At 43.4% G+C, this 17,235-nt stretch overlaps 1 protein-coding gene and 1 long non-coding RNA gene across 5 annotated transcripts in view; one reads left to right on the top strand and one right to left on the bottom strand.

The window, feature by feature from the left end:
- The window catches only part of cd9r (CD9 molecule related), a 31,687-nt gene extending 23,848 nt beyond the window's left edge, over positions 1–7,839 (top strand). For 3 of the 4 annotated variants that reach the window (XM_080776137.1, XM_080776138.1, XM_080776139.1), the window contains exons 7-9: positions 1,653–1,745; positions 3,042–3,125; positions 6,451–7,208. In XM_080776137.1, coding sequence (XP_080632263.1) covers positions 1,653–1,745; positions 3,042–3,125; positions 6,451–6,726 — 453 coding nt within the window. In that variant the 3' untranslated portion in view covers positions 6,727–7,208. Of the gene's footprint in view, positions 1–1,652; positions 1,746–3,041; positions 3,126–6,450; positions 7,209–7,273 lie in introns of those variants that run through there. The other variant, XM_080776140.1, reaches the window with a different exon arrangement.
- Positions 7,840–8,093: 254 nt separating this feature from the next.
- LOC308324175 lies at positions 8,094–11,263 on the bottom strand. Its single transcript, XR_013964893.1, has 4 exons — positions 9,044–11,263; positions 8,758–8,782; positions 8,479–8,724; positions 8,094–8,231 (listed from the first exon to the last, which is right to left on the bottom strand). It is a non-coding gene; the product is annotated as an uncharacterized lncRNA (long non-coding RNA).
- Between the last annotated feature and the right edge of the window lie 5,972 nt (positions 11,264–17,235).

Genomic DNA, 17,235 nt, shown 5'->3' with positions numbered 1-17,235 from the left:
AACGCGGTATGTGCACGCCTTGCACCTCACACTCTTCCACAACGCGGTATGTGCACGCCTTGCACCTCACACTCTTCCACAACGCGGTATGTGCACGCCTTGCACCTCACACTCTTCCACAACGCGGTATGTGCACGCCTTGCACCTCACACTCTTCCACAACGCAGTATGTGCACGCTGTCACGCTCACACTCTTCCACAACGCGGTATGTGCACGCTGTCACACTCACACTCTTCCACAACGCGGTATGTGCACACTGTCACACTCACACTCTTCCACAACACGGTATGTGCACGCCTTGCACCTCACACTCTTCCACAACACGGTATGTGCACACTGCACACCTTGCACCTCACACTCTTCCACAACACGGCATGTGCACGCTGTCACACTCACACTCTTCCACAACGCGGTATGTGTCACGCCTTGCACCTCACACTCTTCCACAACATGGTATGTGCACGCCTTGCACCTCACACTCTTCCACAACACGGTATGTGTCACACCTTGCACCTCACACTCTTCCACAACGCGGTATGTGCACGCCTTGCACCTCACACTCTTCCACAACGCGGTATGTGCACGCCGTCACGCTCACACTCTTCCACAACACGGTATGTGTCACACCTTGCACCTCACACTCTTCCACAACGCGGTATGTGCACGCCTTGCACCTCACACTCTTCCACAACGCGGTATGTGTCACGCCTTGCACCTCACACTCTTCCACAACGCGGTATGTGTCACACCTTGCACCTCACACTCTTCCACAACGCGGTATGTGCACGCCTTGCACCTCACACTCTTCCACAACACGGTATGTGCACGCCTTGCACCTCACACTCTTCCACAACGCGGTATGTGCACGCCTTGCACCTCACACTCTTCCACAACGCCGTATGTGCACGCCTTGCACCTCACACTCTTCCACAACGCGGTATGTGTCACACCTTGCACCTCACACTCTTCCACAACGCGGTATGTGTCACGCCTTGCACCTCACACTCTTCCACAACGCGGTATGTGTCACGCCTTGCACCTCACACTCTTCCACAACGCGGTATGTGTCACGCCTTGCACCTCACACTCTTCCACAACGCCGTATGTGTCACACCTTGCACCTCACACTCTTCCACAACGCGGTATGTGTCACGCCTTGCACCTCACACTCTTCCACAACGCGGTATGTGTCACGCCTTGCACCACACACTCTTCCACAACGCGGTATGTGTCACACCTTGCACCTCACACTCTTCCACAACGCCGTATGTGTCACACCTTGCACCTCACACTCTTCCACAACGCGGTATGTGTCACGCCTTGCACCTCACACTCTTCCACAACGCGGTATGTGTCACACCTTGCACCTCACACTCTTCCACAACGCGGTATGTGTCACGCCTTGCACCTCACACTCTTCCACAACGCGGTATGTGTCACACCTTGCACCTCACACTCTTCCACAACGCCGTATGTGTCACACCTTGGCCACTCAGAATAGCCAAATGGCATTGATCACGCCTCCAGGTCTTTAGTTTACTCAATTTAGGGAATAAGACCTGGTACTTAAGACATGCAAAACACAGCCCTTTGGGTCTAATGTCTAATGTCTAATCTCCCTCCCATTTCTCCCCTCTCTCTCTCTCTCCAGTTCCATTGCTGCGGTGTGGTGGGAGTCATGTTGGATGTGGTAAAACAGACGTGCCCCAAACCAAGTGGGATCTGGGAGACTTTCACTATGCCTGTAAGTAGAGGATCTGATGACTGGATCCATGATGCATTTCCTACCCTCACCTATTAGCCGGGGGGGGAGCCATGCAAGCAATGCCAAACATCAATAAAATGAGATCTGGATGCAAAAGGGGTGAAGTGGCCCTTTAAGGTCCACAGAATGAGTGGTCTGCTCTGCCGGAAAAAAAGTTATGGCCATTTTTGTATACCACACCACAGACAAAATGTCATCATACTTTAAGTAGGCTAATCTCTATTCCTTGAGCTTTTGCTTTTGGGCTAGTGGCTATAGAGCGTCGCAGTCCCGCCACCCTTTCATGACAACGCCTGGCCCAAGAAATGAATCCCAATGTATTTTTCCCCATAGGCATTTCAAAACGTATTTATTTAATAGACCTTTTAAGCGTCGTACGAAGCCAACTCTTGTCGTGACAAATCATGACAGCACACACAATAGTTTGGACCAAACAAATAATTATAAAGAAGAAAAACAACCAAAAAGTGTAACCTGACGTTTTTTTCTACTTTCTAATTCTTTGTTTGGCCCGATTTTTTTTGTTTGTTGTCACGATTTGTCACGACAAGAGTTGGCTTTGTCCGCGGCGTAAACGTCTTTAAATAAATACTTTCTGATAAGTCTATGAGGAAAATGAACGGGGATTTATTTTCCGGGTCTCTCGAGGGGCCGGGACTGCGACGCTCTATATGGTCATGAAGTGTGGTCACCATCGACAGCCAGTTTCTTTAAAGGTTTATTTGTCATGTTTTAGTATTTAATTTCAATTTCAAATACCAACTTGCGCTCTCGACAGAGTGCAGTTCTAGTCGTTTCTTGCATTCACAACCAATCTCAGTTCAAATCTCAAACCAAAGCAGAAAGAGATGCGCTTTTGCTGCAAAGAATAAATAAATTAACAGGTTAGTTAGAGGAATAATGCTACATCAGCATTCCTCCTTTGGGGCCATTGTGTGAAAGAAGGCCGAGATGCAAAGTGGAGTTGGTGCAGCTTGGGAGACATTAATTTGGCCTCCTACGTAATGGAATCGTCCTACATTTCCCCATATCCCTCCACAGGCCCTGACGAACCCTTCTGTCTCTGTAAATCACCCCATATCCATCCACGGGCCCTGACGAACCCTTCTGTCTCTGTAAATTACCCCATATCCATCCACGGGCCCTGACGAACCCTTCTGTCTCTGTCTTGGTCGGAGACATTAATTTGGCTTGCTACGTAATGGAACCGTCCTACATTTCCCCACATCCATCCACCGCCCCCTGACAAACCCTTCTGTCTCTGTCTCCCTGTAGGCCTGCCCCGCAGTCATCGCAAGTGCCTTCAGGAGTAAAGCGCCAGTGATCCTGGCCATCTTCCTCGTAACTGGAGCTCTTCTGGTAGGCAGTATGGCAACGTACAGAGCACTACAACACACTATTCTACACACATAGCAGTTATTGTATATATACTGTATAAAATACACAGAATGCAACATAACTAGGTTTGCAACATATTAACACAAGGGCAACATACAACACATGGAATTACAATGTTTTATCTGCATACACTATCGCACAATTATAATTGCGAACGCAGTGATTGCGAAAGCAGTGAGCACTAACTATGAGACCTAGCAGATCATGTCTGTCTGTGTGTCTGTCCCGCTGTTACGTCACCATGACTCAGCCATAACCATATAAGGAGTTCCCAAAGCAGCTATACGTCCAAAACCCAAATATGTACGAGCTGCGTTCGCTTCCCGCGTTTGCGCGTCTTACTTGTATAATATACTATAATTATGCTGCAGTAGAATAGGCCCATTCCATTGGCATTTTCATGGTTGCATAATTCATAATCTTGTCCCATTCCACCCTAAAGGATGGAAGTAAACAGCCCAAAATATACCCCCTGCCACATTATATCACTGCTAATCTGAGATGTAGTCTGGGTATATTTCAGGAAAGTCCAGTTGGGGTATAAAACAGACCATCCCCGAAATGACCATTCTGGTCCGGAATATACCCCTCGCTCTTGTGCTGCACCCCATTCAACCGTTAATCACCCGATAATCAAGAACATGTTCGTAATGCAGCACCTTAGAAATACCTCCAGTATATGTGATAATCAAGAGAAACTATGGGAGTGTTTTGCTTTTTGTGTCACTGATGTCAATGACGGAGGCGCGCCGTGTCTGGTGGCCTTTGAGCCACGTGACGCACCGCCAAGCGAGGCGGCGGCGCCAAGCCGAGCGAGACGCCGTGCCGAGCGTTGCGACGGCCACCAGACCCGACTCCGCGTCGTCCGAGTTACGTCCCGATAGGCAGAGAATAGTATATATTAGTATAGCCCCTAGTTTCCATGCGCCGACAATAGAGTTGGAAATGACACGTTCAGCAGGGGAGGCTATAGTCTGCTCCACCACCCTGCATGGTGCAGTCCGGGGGAACACAGCCAAACACCACCATGTCTAGTATGCCAGTATGGCCATATTGGCCGTATTCCAACGTCCTGATAACGGTTGATTTAGTATATTTAATACAGTGATAACGGGTGAATCGGCTGGTTTTAACCCATTCTGAACGGGAACCCATTTTGGTGTTAGCATCATGTCGTGCTTTAGCTATTTAAAAATAGCAGATCTACAAGCTCGTAGCGCGCCACCGAGTGGCGCGCTACGAGCTTGTAGGTCTGCTATTTTTGAAAAATCGAAGAGCGACTGACATTTTTAGAATCTGATCTCAGGTCAGAATGGGTTAATCAGACCAGTGTGTGTCCAGTGGAAACCTCGTATGAATCTGATCTCAGGTCAGAATGGGTTAAAAACAGGTAGTGTTGGAGGTACAGCTGGTTCCACAGTTTAGGAGCAATGACTGAAAAGGCTCGGTACATATATGTCTATACTATGCTATACATTATGTACTATGAAGTGCTGCTATGACTTCATACAATGCAATTCTAGTGCCGTCTACATAACACGCTATAAGTCTGTGTCAAATGCTATCTAAGTCTACAAAAAGTGCTATTTTATACAGGATTCAGTATGTATACAGCAGGGCATTAAGCAACTAGTCCACTAGTAAATCTGTGGGTTTTTTTTTTTGTAGTACTAGTTACAACTAGTCGACTAGTAAAGTAAGCAACTAGTCAACTAGTCAAAATGACTAGAAGTGACTGCCCTAGTATACAGCTGGATCATAAATCAGTGGAACGGTGGGTCCGTGTGGACTGTAGGAGAAAACAAAAACACGCTAATATAGAATGATTGATATGACGCAGGGCTGCTCTGAGGATAGGAGAATAGAAAAGCACCAATGGTGTTGACAGCGAGACAGTGTGTGTGTGTGTGTGTGTGTGTGTGTGTGTGTGTGTGTGTGTGTGTGTGTGTGTGTGTGCTGCTGCAATACTGTTGTAACCGTTGTTTAGAAGGAAGAAGGAAGAGGCTGGGACAGGATAGATAGAGAGCTGAAATAGGACACCGCGGCCGCCACTATAGAGCTGAAATAGGCAGTGGTTGGGGGGGAAAAAGTACTCACATTTCTTACTTAATTGATACTAAAGTATCAATACTCGTAATGTAGAAGGACTTCGTTTAAAGGACATATAACATAAAATTCAACTTTTTCAATTTATTTTGTGTTTTATATCCCCACAAATAACCAATTTTGAACAATCAGGCTTTCATATCATATAGATGCTTTAATGGAAATTGCATTTCCACTTTGTTTACAATGTCCACCATTGTTGATTTTCCAAGCTGGCATGGAATGGAAACAAGCCTGGTTTTATCTAGCATCAGTATTATAATGACTCAAATATTAAATAATCTGCATATCAGCACCCCCACCACCTCAGGACATTGTGGTACTGCAGCTAAAACTGCTTTCAAAGTCCAGAAAGAAATGACAAGGCCTGGTTATATCAAGAGTGGTGATTGAGGCTCAAACCATTAGAAATAACTTTGATGGACATAGACAATATGATATTAAATATTAAAAGCAGTTTCAAAATGCATGTTATTTGCACTTTAAACAAGTAAAAAAAAAAAGTCTGCCGTTCAAAATGTACTTTGCCGTAAATTCGTACAAAGTACAGAATGTCCCATTTCCAGTTTTCAAATGCATCTTTTGAAAATAGCCAATCTACAGGCTCACAATGCGTCGCGATGAGACGCATTGTGAGCCTGTAGATCGGCTATTTTTCAAATGGCTGTATAGGGCTGAAAGTTGTTACTCGTTACTGTAATAATAATACAAATCTAAAAGAGTATACAATATTAAGTGGAATTCAATATTTGCCTCCGAGATGTAGTGGTAAAAGTAGAAATAAAAGTACTGGAAATTGGAAATACTCAAGTAAAGAACAAATAACTAAACAATGCACTTATGTACAGCAAGTACAGTACATGTACTCATGGTTTATTTTCCACCACTGGACATTAATGTCATTAATGTCTTATCATCACTTCAGTTGATTTTCATAACTCATACCGCCGCCCATGTTTTTTTTTCTTTCTTTCTACACCTTCCCACTTTTCTCCCCCTCCCCTCCTATTCTTTTCAAATCTATCCCCATGCGTCTATATCTGCTTTTTACATTTAAATCTATCCCCATCCGTCACTACCTGCTTTTTAAAATTTAAATCTATCCCCATCCTGTCTATACCTGCTTTTTAAAATTTAAATCTATCCCCATCCGTCTCTACCTGCTTTTTTTAAATGTTAGATGGTCGCTCTGATATGTACTTTAATCCTCAACAGCAAACTGCGTGATTCCCTCTCGGCTACTCAGTACATCATTCTGTCCCATTCCTCTCCCACAGTGGCCAACGACAATAACCCACAACCCGGCCTCTTCCAGCAGTCCACCATGGTTTCCACCAGTACCCCTTACCCCTCCCCCTCCTCCTTCACCACCTATGACCAGCCGGTGGTCTTTGCCCCTCTGCCCACTCTGGTTAACCCATTTAGACCCGAGGACGATTCTACAAATGTCGTCTAAAAAAATCCTGAAAAAACCCTATGTTTCTATATAAGTGGTGCTCAACCTTTTTCCATGGTCAGCACACTCTATAGTAGGGAGGATTATTAAAAAAAAAAAAAAAAAGAAGTGATATTTGAATTAAGTGAAATCACTGAATATACCTTTAACATTAGGGGATTTTAAATCTGGTTACTGCATCTCTCTCTCTCTCTCTCTCTCTCTCTCCCAGTTTCATGCATGCTTCTCATGGCAGAAAGTGATTGCTTGGATAGTGGCTGCTCGTATAATAAAACCTCTCTCGCTTCCTCTATATAGATATATAAATATATCACACACTTTCTCACACTGACTGCAGCTGGATTAAACCCGGGGAGGCGATAAAAAACAAACTACCACCACCACCACCACCACACACCACTTTTACTGCATCTCATTTTCCACTTAACCCTTTGCTTTGCCGTCCTTCTCTCTCTCTCTCTCTCCCCCCCCCCCCGACCCCCACCCACGCTGCCTTGTCGCCCCCTCCCCCCCCCCCCTCCCCTCCCCTCCCCCCAATGAATGATAGATCACAGCCCTGGTTTGCACAGCTATCCTCATCCGACGGATCAGGAGGGTGCAGCAGCCAGTCACTGCGTACTACACTGCAGTGTACTGAAACACGCCAAGAGGACACGGAAGAGGATGAGCGATGACTCCCCCTCCACCCCCTCCCCCCCCTCCTCCCTGAGACCCTAACGTACCCCTCCCCCATCCCTGCCCCCCCCCCACATCGTCACGACCGCTGGACCTTGAGCTGAGCCGGCATAGATATGTTTACAGATTAACTTCTTTTCCATATGCAAAACTACTGATACTGATATATTAGGTTGATTTTAAACCTAGTTGTTAATTTAATTTTCTTATGACATGATTTGCTTTCAAACCATTTTGTGGTGGTTGGTTTCCGCCACAAATCTGTGTGAGATGTTTTTTTTAATTACCTATAGGTGTTATTTGTTGTTAGTATCGTTTTTGGGACATTTTTGTTTATTTCAAAATCGCTCTGTGGTTCTTCTGCCATTAATTATAAAATAAAAGTATATCGGGTCATTTCTGCAGTGCAGGTTTGACCAGAACCGAGGTCCAGAAACACGTCACACATCCAGACTCGTTCGTCAGCAAAACGATCACCTCCATCAATCTTTTTATCTTTTAATTTTTTTTATGAATCCTGCTACATGTGTCCATCCATCTCTCCTGCTGCTGGTGAGATGGATGTCATTTCTTTTTTTTTTAAATTAGCCATTATTTTTTTCTTCTTGCTTGGGAAATGTCACTGTCAGGCAGGATTTGCATATATCCTGACAGGCCTGTTATGTCATTGGGGTGTGGGGGGGGGGGGGGGGGTGCCATTAGCGAGAGCTCTAGAGTGATGACAGCGGTCCGTCCATCTTGTGATGAGTCTCAGCAGGGCAGAATACTGAGACGATGGACCTTTGATTGATGGGCCGCGCTGTCGAGTTACCCCGGGCTCTTAACCCATTCTGACCCGAGATCAGATTCTAAACGCACAGAAGAATGGTGGTTCTTTAACGCATTTTGACCCGAGATCAGATTCTAAAAAAATTTCTTCTACATCCTGACAGTTTTCAAAAAATAGCAGATCTACAAGCTCATAGCGCGCCACCGAGTGGCGCGCTATGAGCTTGTAGATCTGCTATTTTTCAATAGCTAAAGCATAACGTAATGCTAACACCAAAAGGGGTTCCCGCCCAGAATGGGTTAAAAGACGTCATGAAATGATAAATATGTTATTCACACTGTTCTATCTGTGGCCATAATGGAGATATAATTAGATGACATATTATTTTTTATCTTTTTGAAGAAAAAAGAAAAAAGGGGGGGAAAAAAATCTATTTGAGTATTTTTTTAAAGTCGAATCTTAATTATTTACTGACAAACTAAAATGTAGTGATAACATCAGCGAGCCCTTCACGATTTCATTCACCTGTGTGTGATTCCCTTGATTTCATTCACCTGTGTGTGTGTGATTCACTTAATTTCATTCACTTGTGATTCCCTTGATTTCATTCAGCTGTGCGATTCCCTCGATTTCATTCACCTGTGTGTGATTCCCTTGATTTCATTCACCTGTGTGTGATTCCCTCGATTTCATTCACCTGTGTGTGAGATTCCCTTGATTTCATTCACCTGTGTGTGATTCCCTTGATTTCATTCACCTGTGTGTGATTCCCTCGATTTCATTCACCTGTGTGTGATTCCCTTGATTTCATTCACCTGTGTGTGATTCCCTCGATTTCATTCACCTGTGTGTGATTCCCTTGATTTCATTCACCTGTGTGTGATTCCCTTGAATTGTTGTTGTCAAGGGCACTGAGTCCAAATACCAGGGCAGGATCAAAGGCCATCAAATACAAAAAACAAATTATTTGTTTTAGTGCACAGAAATAATGAATTTAACTTAAAGGTTAGGAATGATTCAATAACTATCAGTGAACATTCACATTTAGTCCTGGACTCCGGTAGGGGTCACATTAATCACATCGATGAATTGTGATAGGACTTGCAGTACTTTGCTATATTTTTCAAATTTAAAATATCGTATTTCCTAATTATTTATAAGATTAAGTTTATTAACTCTATTGATCACTAATTTGGTTAGCCTAATAAACATTAAGGTTTCCATTCCAACAGGTTTTTATTCATTCTTCATAATCCATTTCTCTCTTAGTGGGCCTGTCTGTTATAACATAATCGCCCAATAGAAATTATTTGAGATAATGGGCATACGGTAATCTTCAAATTGTCAAACATTTTTAAAAATAGTGGAAATAGATCTGTCATTTCCACCCTTCACGTTTTCTTTTATAGTATAAAGTTATTAAATATGCAAGTTATCCGTTATCATATCTGCCCTGTGCAATTTTAGTTTACAAAGCCTATATTAAAAGCCAAACGGAAATGTCATTTCCAGTCATATAACGTTCCAAATGTTCCAACAACAGAAACACAAATGAATCGCAAACAAGGCTGCTGATTTTCGGAGGGGCTCAAGGCCAAATGGAGGAGGCAACGAGAGCCATATATGGGCTGCCGTCACATCCCTGCCCGGGCCCATAATTAGACCATGTTCCTGCCCTGCCCCCATAGACCATGTTCCTGCCCTGCCCCCATAGACCATGTTCCTGCCCTGCCCCCATAGACCATGTTGGGCCGCCAACCTGTGGTGAATCTTATTCAAGATGACGGCCAGACAGTGCATGATTTGATTTGATTTGATTTGATTTGGCACAGTATAAAAACAATACACAAAAGGGAAAATATGTAGATTATATATATTTAAAAAAAAGAAAGTGCTAGGACGACAAGTGAGACAAATAAGAATAATTTAAGTGATCTGGTGTTTGTCGTGTAGTGTATAGTACCTCCGTTACATCACAAATGTTACGGTTTTTAAACTTAAAACAGTGCGATAGAATGTGCGTCTGAAAATGTTTGAGGTTTGCAGACAGACGGTGTAACATAAACATGCTTGACACTTCCTCTCCCTCTGCCTCGCGGTGCACTAACTGTGAACACGAGGCGGTGTCGTTTTACACCCCATAATACGCCCAGGGGACACGGTGTAGACTGGCTGAGAGACACCAGCTATAGCCACTGTTTGACAAGGACTTTCACAATATAAGAGGTCACAGGAGAAACAAAAAAATGCCATTTCATGACGTCTTTAACCCGTTTATAGACCCAAGGACGTGATTCTATACAAATGCCTTCTAAATCCTGACAGTTTTCTTAAAAACCCTCATGTTTCTTAATCTATGTCAGTCGTTCTCAAACATTTTCACGTCAAGGAGCCCCAGAATTATCTGTAATTGGCCAACAACCCCTATCTGAAAATATGTAGTTCCAGGGACCTCCCAGAAGACGAGTTAAAAACGTTTGCTCTGAAAGAATATATATTCAAAAGATTTGTGCCACATTTTCACGTTTAAAAAATAAGATCTACAAGCTCGTAGCGCGGCACTCGGTGCCGTGCTATGAGCTTGTAGATCTGCTATTCTTCCAACAGCTAAAGCATAACATGATGCTCAAAATGCCAAAAGGGGTTCCCGTTCAGAATGGGTTTTAAGCATGGGAATTGGCTTGTTTTACTTTGATCTTAATCTGCATCACATTCCTGGAACTCAATTCGCTCACATGGGGATGAACCACATGGACCCAGGCAGGCATCCACCATCTCCAAGCTGCTCCAAGCTATCTAGATATAGATCTTTTGAGGAAGAGATTTGGTGTATAGAGGAAAATACAAGCAGACCTATAGTAAGAGAGCCCTGGGGGACCACCGGTCAATTAAATACTGTAAAGTATACTGTATAGAATAGATAGGGGGCATAACAACACATTGACACCCGAGTAAAGATTCGACAAATGTCTTTTAAACCATGACCGTTTTCTGAAAAACCCATGTTTCTATATCAGTGGTTCAATCCACTGATATCCCCAGAAGCAAAGTTATGAGTTAAAAACGTTCGCTGTGAGAGAGAGATATATATATATATATATATATATATATATATATATATATATATATATATATATATATATTCAGACTTTTCACAATTTAAAAAATATAGCAGATCTACAAGCTCATAGTGCAGCTCTCGGTGCCACGCTATGAACATGTAGATCTGCCATTTTTTCAACAGCTAAAGTTTCAAATAATGGTTAAAGTGGTTAAAAGCTATAAGGTGAAACAGTGTGCGTCCTCAGGTCTCAATGGGTCCATGTGGTTAAACCCCATGTATATATAGCTTAAGTGAACATGTTTTTTGTTTGTTGCTGCTTTGCATCCAACGGCGGAATGCTATTTGCACATGCAAAAGGGACCATTTTTACATTTATAATTAAGCTATACTGTTTAGTATTTGTGTATTATAGGCTTGATATCTGACCTTAGGTCACATTTACTGTCTTGACAGCATGCCTTTGTGTTGGCTGAAATGCTATCTCTCTCATTAGTAGTGTGCAAGTGTTCACAGTGGCAGGCAGTTGGCTTTCGCATTACACGGCTGGTGTTATATCTGACTGGTATAGATTATGTTATCTTATTTATTTTTATATATTTATTTTGTTCTTTGCTCTAGTCGTTTTCTACAGAAAGGGCACCTTTATATTTTTGCTGTTTCAGCTATAATTTTGCCATATTTTTTGCAACTTGCAATGCGCAAGATAATTGCGCATTTTTTTAAAAATGCCACGTTTCAGATTTTCAGAGTCTTATATATCGGCAAGACCCCCAGGCCATATGCACAAGCCACGATGGACCAATAAGGGCCATCCTTTGGTTCTTTGGTCATTTCCGCCCCCCACCCCCCCCCCCCCCATATTATTTCCACCATCAAGTAGTTACAAGTGAGACTGTTGAACATTGATTGTATAAACACTTCACAAGAAGTGCTTTACAGCTGTGAAGCCAAAATGTTGCCTTCCGATCGACTCCCTAGATAAAAGCCAGCATCTAACAAAAAGAGAATTCGTTAGTCTTGTGTGTGAGAGAGTCAACTGTCACTAAAAATCACGAATGTTGTGAGATACGTCATATATGTCTTGGAAAAGAACCTTCTTCTTTTGAAATGTTACACATTGCTTGTCTTCTTGCAAATGTTATGCTACTACCAACTTGGATGACTAATTATAGCGTTGCATCTATGGAGTTTATTGTCAAAGAAATAAAATATACAAGAGCTTTTTTCACCCTCGCCAAGATCTACATGTTCACTTCTTTCCAGAACATGTCTTGAGAAAAGCAAAACAAAGGACACTTATTTTATGAGTTTAGAGTGCCTTTATTTCATTGCTCAGCCGTCATTATTGGGCCCTATAGATAGAAAGGGGGGGGGAGAAAAGAAAGAAAATTGTTACCATAATGTTTCATTTACAGTGAAATCATGAAGACTATTGCATTGTGATACAATTTAGGCATTTAGCAGACGCTCTTGATCCAGAGCGACTTACATTTAAGCAAAAAACAAGGCATGTCATACATCACATATATAAAATCATTAATCATGATTTTTCAATATCATGAATCGTGTATATTTGTAGAAGCTAAGAACGTAACAGTGGAGTATCTATGTCAACTATACTATATTATATATTATACAATATACATGTGTACTATAAAGTGCTATGACTACATAAAATGCAATTCTAGTGCTGTCTACGTAACGAGCTATAAGTCTGTCTAAAATACTATCTACCGGTAAGTCGACATAAAATGCTATCTGATAGTGATTAGGTCTATACCTGACTCCGCCAGATGGCGGCAGTATTGAGTTCACCAGTTCCCTCCTCCTCCTGCCTGCATCTGGGATCTCTCAGGCAGAAACGATGAACACCGGAAGCAGCGGGAACAAAAATCTGATATCTCCATAATCATTTTGAGTTGTTGGGTTGTGTTTAGATTTGCGCTGTGGCACAGCTTCAATATGTCATCAGTCTCGCGTTGATGGCACCTCTAGCGGCCTCATACAGCCGCACATCGCTCCTCTAGCGGCCTCATACAGCCGCACATCGCTCCGGGCAGAATTGGTCCGGAGGTTACATCGTCTCTGACTGAGAGATCCCAGACTCTGGACGCACCCTCTGGCAGAATGCAAATGTTGTCCAGCAGGGGGAGTGGTTCTACCAGGCTAGATTAGGTCTGTGCTGTCTAGGATTTGACTGCACTTTATTCTGTATATAATCAGTACATTTTTCCAAATAAGATTGTATGTACATTCATTCTGCCTTCAGTAGCATGCGACGTGTCAAACTAGGGGATGTTCTGAATCCATTTTAACCCATTCTGACCGGGAACCCGTTTTGGTGTTAGCATCATGTTATGCTTTAGCTATTGAAAAATAGCAGATCTACAAGCTCATAGCGCGCCACCGAGTGGCGCGCTACGAGCTTGTAGGTCTGCTATTTTTGAAAAATCGAAAGAACGACTGACATTTTTAGAATCTGATCTCAGGTCAGAATGGGTTCATCAGACCAGTGTGTGTCCAGTGGAAACCTCGTATGAATCTGATCTCAGGTCAGAATGGGCTAAGCATTAGCTTGCTTTGCACAAAAAACACCTATAGCCACTTGTGCCCAAAATGTGCTGAAAATGTGCCGACCTCATCACATTTGTGATGACAGCTATGGAATTGCATTTTTATAGCGCTTTTCCAAAGTGCTCAAAGCGCTTCACAATGGTTCATTCATTCATACATTGGGAGGTGAAGCGGCGAACAGTCGACGCCAGCGTCCTCACTTCCCACATTCAACACACCGACGGTGGCGAGCTCACACCGACTGAATTTGCTAAAACATCATTTTTGGAAAAAAACTAAAACCAAACATGATACGCCCAGTCACCATGCTGCACCTGTGATGTTCCTTTTTTACTGATACACAACGTTTAAAATCGAATGCACAGAATATCAATACGAAGCAACTGAAAAAACCTGTTATTTCAATGGTTGTGGATGTAGAGAGAGAGGATTTTTGTCCAACCACGAAACGGCAACCAATGGGTGCGAAGAGGGGCAGAAGAACCAGGGGCGGGACTTGACAAAGGGTGAATTGGTGTTGGGTTGAGCTCACTCACCACTGAATGCAGCCAACAGAACAGCCAGGATGGTCACCACCTCACTCACCACTGAATGCAGGCAACAGAACAGCGAGGGTCGTCACCGGAGCACACCTCCGTAGAGCACCAGACGTAGATCTGAGAGAGACCAACAATACCACAGGTGAACACTTAAAGAGCAACAATACCACAGGTGAACACTTAAGAGCAACAATACCACAGGTGAACACTTAAGAGCAACAATACCACAGGTGAACACTTAAGACCAACAATACCACAGGTGAACACTTAAAGAGCAACAATACCACAGGTGAACACTTAAGAGCAACAATACCACAGGTGAACACTTAAGAGCAACAATACCACAGGTGAACACTTAACACATAGACTGCTACAGGTTCTAGCGGACCCTGGCTTACTGGTGCTGAAGGCTTAACATGGGCTTTTTGAGCTTTTTGGGGGGCCCACAGCGAGGGGCCTCTTATAGCGAGAATCACAATCGCATAAATAAAAAGAAAGCCCAACTTGTCCACTTCAATTTAAAAAAAAAATTATGATTCTACCATCTTCCATTCTGGAGATATTGACCTTTTTCTAACACCTGCTTTTGCCTGCACGCTGCTTGTGAAAAAAAACAACAGAGATATGGAGGCCTGAAGTTGACAGACATTTCAGTTCAGTTTTTTTAGTTCAAAAGACCGATATAAAATTGAGCACAAATAATATCCTATACAAACCATATACCGAATGAAAGCCCTGAATGTCTACTTTTAGGAGGAAAACAGTACACATTGTACACATATACAGTTTGTCACTAATTGGCTATTGAATGCAGCTTGCGCCCACCAGAGAACTTTAGAGAAGGCATGGACCCGAAGAACTATTATTCACAAAATAAGGCCTATAGCGACATGTACATACTATATACCGTATGAAACAGTAGACTCTCTGCTTTCATAAGAAAAATACCACCCAGAAAAATCACACCCCTGTGAAGTGAGCAGTGCAATTGCACTGCTCACTTCACAGGGGTGTGATTTTTATTATTATTACAGTATTAGTATTTTTCTTATGAAAGCAGAGAGTCGACTGTTTCATACGGTATATAGTATGTACATGTCGCTATAGGCCTTATTTTGTGAATAATAGTTATTCAGGCCCATGCCATCTCTAAAGTTCTCTGAAAAAGATAATTTTAGAGAGCATGGACCTAACAACTAAATATTCACAAAATAAGGCCTATAGCGACATGTACATACTATATACCGTATGAAACAGAATACTCTCTGCTTTCATAAGAAAAATACTAATACTGTAATAATAATAGAAATCACACCCCAGTGAAGTGAGCAGTGCAATGTTGCACTGCTCACTTCACAACATTGCACTGCTCACTTCACAGGGGTGTGATTTTTATTATTACGAGTAAGACGCGCGAACGCGGAAGGCGAACGCAGATCGTAAATTGCAATAACAATTAGAATAAATTACAGACATGATCTGCAGGGTGTCATAGTTAGTGCTTGGACCACGCCAGCTCCATATATGGTCACAAAAGACGCCATCACACTCATGTCACCATGACTCAGCCATAACCATATAAGGAGTCCCCAAAGCAGGACCACGCCATCACACTCATGTCACCATGACTCACAAATCACTCAGCTCCATATATGGGCACAAAAGGGCCAGGTCCACATATACAGTAAGCGGGACAGACAGACACACACACACACACACACACACACACAGACAGACAGACAGACAGACGTGATCTGCTAGGTCTCATAGTAAGTGCTCATTGCATTCGCAATTACAGTATTAGTTTTTTTCTTATGAAAGCAGAGAGTCTTGATGCACATTATCTGATCATAAAACGGACTTGGAAACTTTCTTCAATCGTAGCCCCATATGTGCCCTCTCCCTACGCTCATTGAACTCATTCTGTGATTCGAGCTACAAACAATCGCAGTAACGGGGGGGGGGGGGGGGCAACTAGGCTTTGAGGAAATGATCTTGCATAATCAACATTATTGTCGATTGTCGTGTGCCGCTCCAAACATGTCCAGACATACCACTAACCTCATCGATCCAGTCTCGCGTATCTATAAGGTGAGACGCGAGACTGGATCGGATTGTGTCTGGACATGTTTGGGAAAAAAAACAAGAAAAACAACGACTCAACGAGATGGATGCGGCAGCAGAAGCAGCACGTCAACGTATTTGGAAGAAAAAAAACGAGAAAGCACCACCTGTCGTTGCAAGACAAACACCCGTATGTTGCTGATAGACAGATAATAATCGATCCGATTTTGTCCTGCCGTTCATTTTATCACATTAGGTGCAGGGCAGGCTGCTCGACGGTGAGTTTATAATAGCCTGTTGTAACGAGAAAGGGGGATGGATTGGATGGTTGGATTGCGAGCAGCGCAGCAGCGCAGCAGCAGCAGCAGTACGGCTTGCGATCAGCGACCAACGTATCATGGCGGGCCCTCGATAATGATGTGCAATCTGTCCATGACTAACTCCACATGTGTCTGGCAAACGTTACGTTATGAAATCAAATGCCGATCGTTGCAGGTTTATATACGGGCAGAGAGCAAATCGCGTTGTATCTTGTTCCGAGAATGAGAGCGCAAGCCTTGCAGTTGAAAGCAGTGGGGACTCGGGAGTGGGGGGGGAACTGCCAATGCGATCCAAGAGGAAGAGACCCCCCCCCCCACCATTCTCCCTCGGGAGAAACCATGTAGAAACAGGAGGGGAGGGGGAATCGAGTGTATTCACACAAACAAGAGCATTGTCCCATCCATTTTAGATCCCCTGACATCTGCGTTGGTCTATGCCGGACGGCCGTATCCATTACGTCGTACGTCCTCGCATAGACCAACCAATAGGCGGTGCCAGACGCT

This window comes from Protomyctophum bolini (assembly GCF_963924005.1).
Source record: "Protomyctophum bolini genome assembly, chromosome: 11".
NCBI lineage: Eukaryota > Metazoa > Chordata > Actinopteri > Myctophiformes > Myctophidae > Protomyctophum > Protomyctophum bolini.
This window is presented reverse-complemented; position numbering and strand designations above follow the sequence as displayed.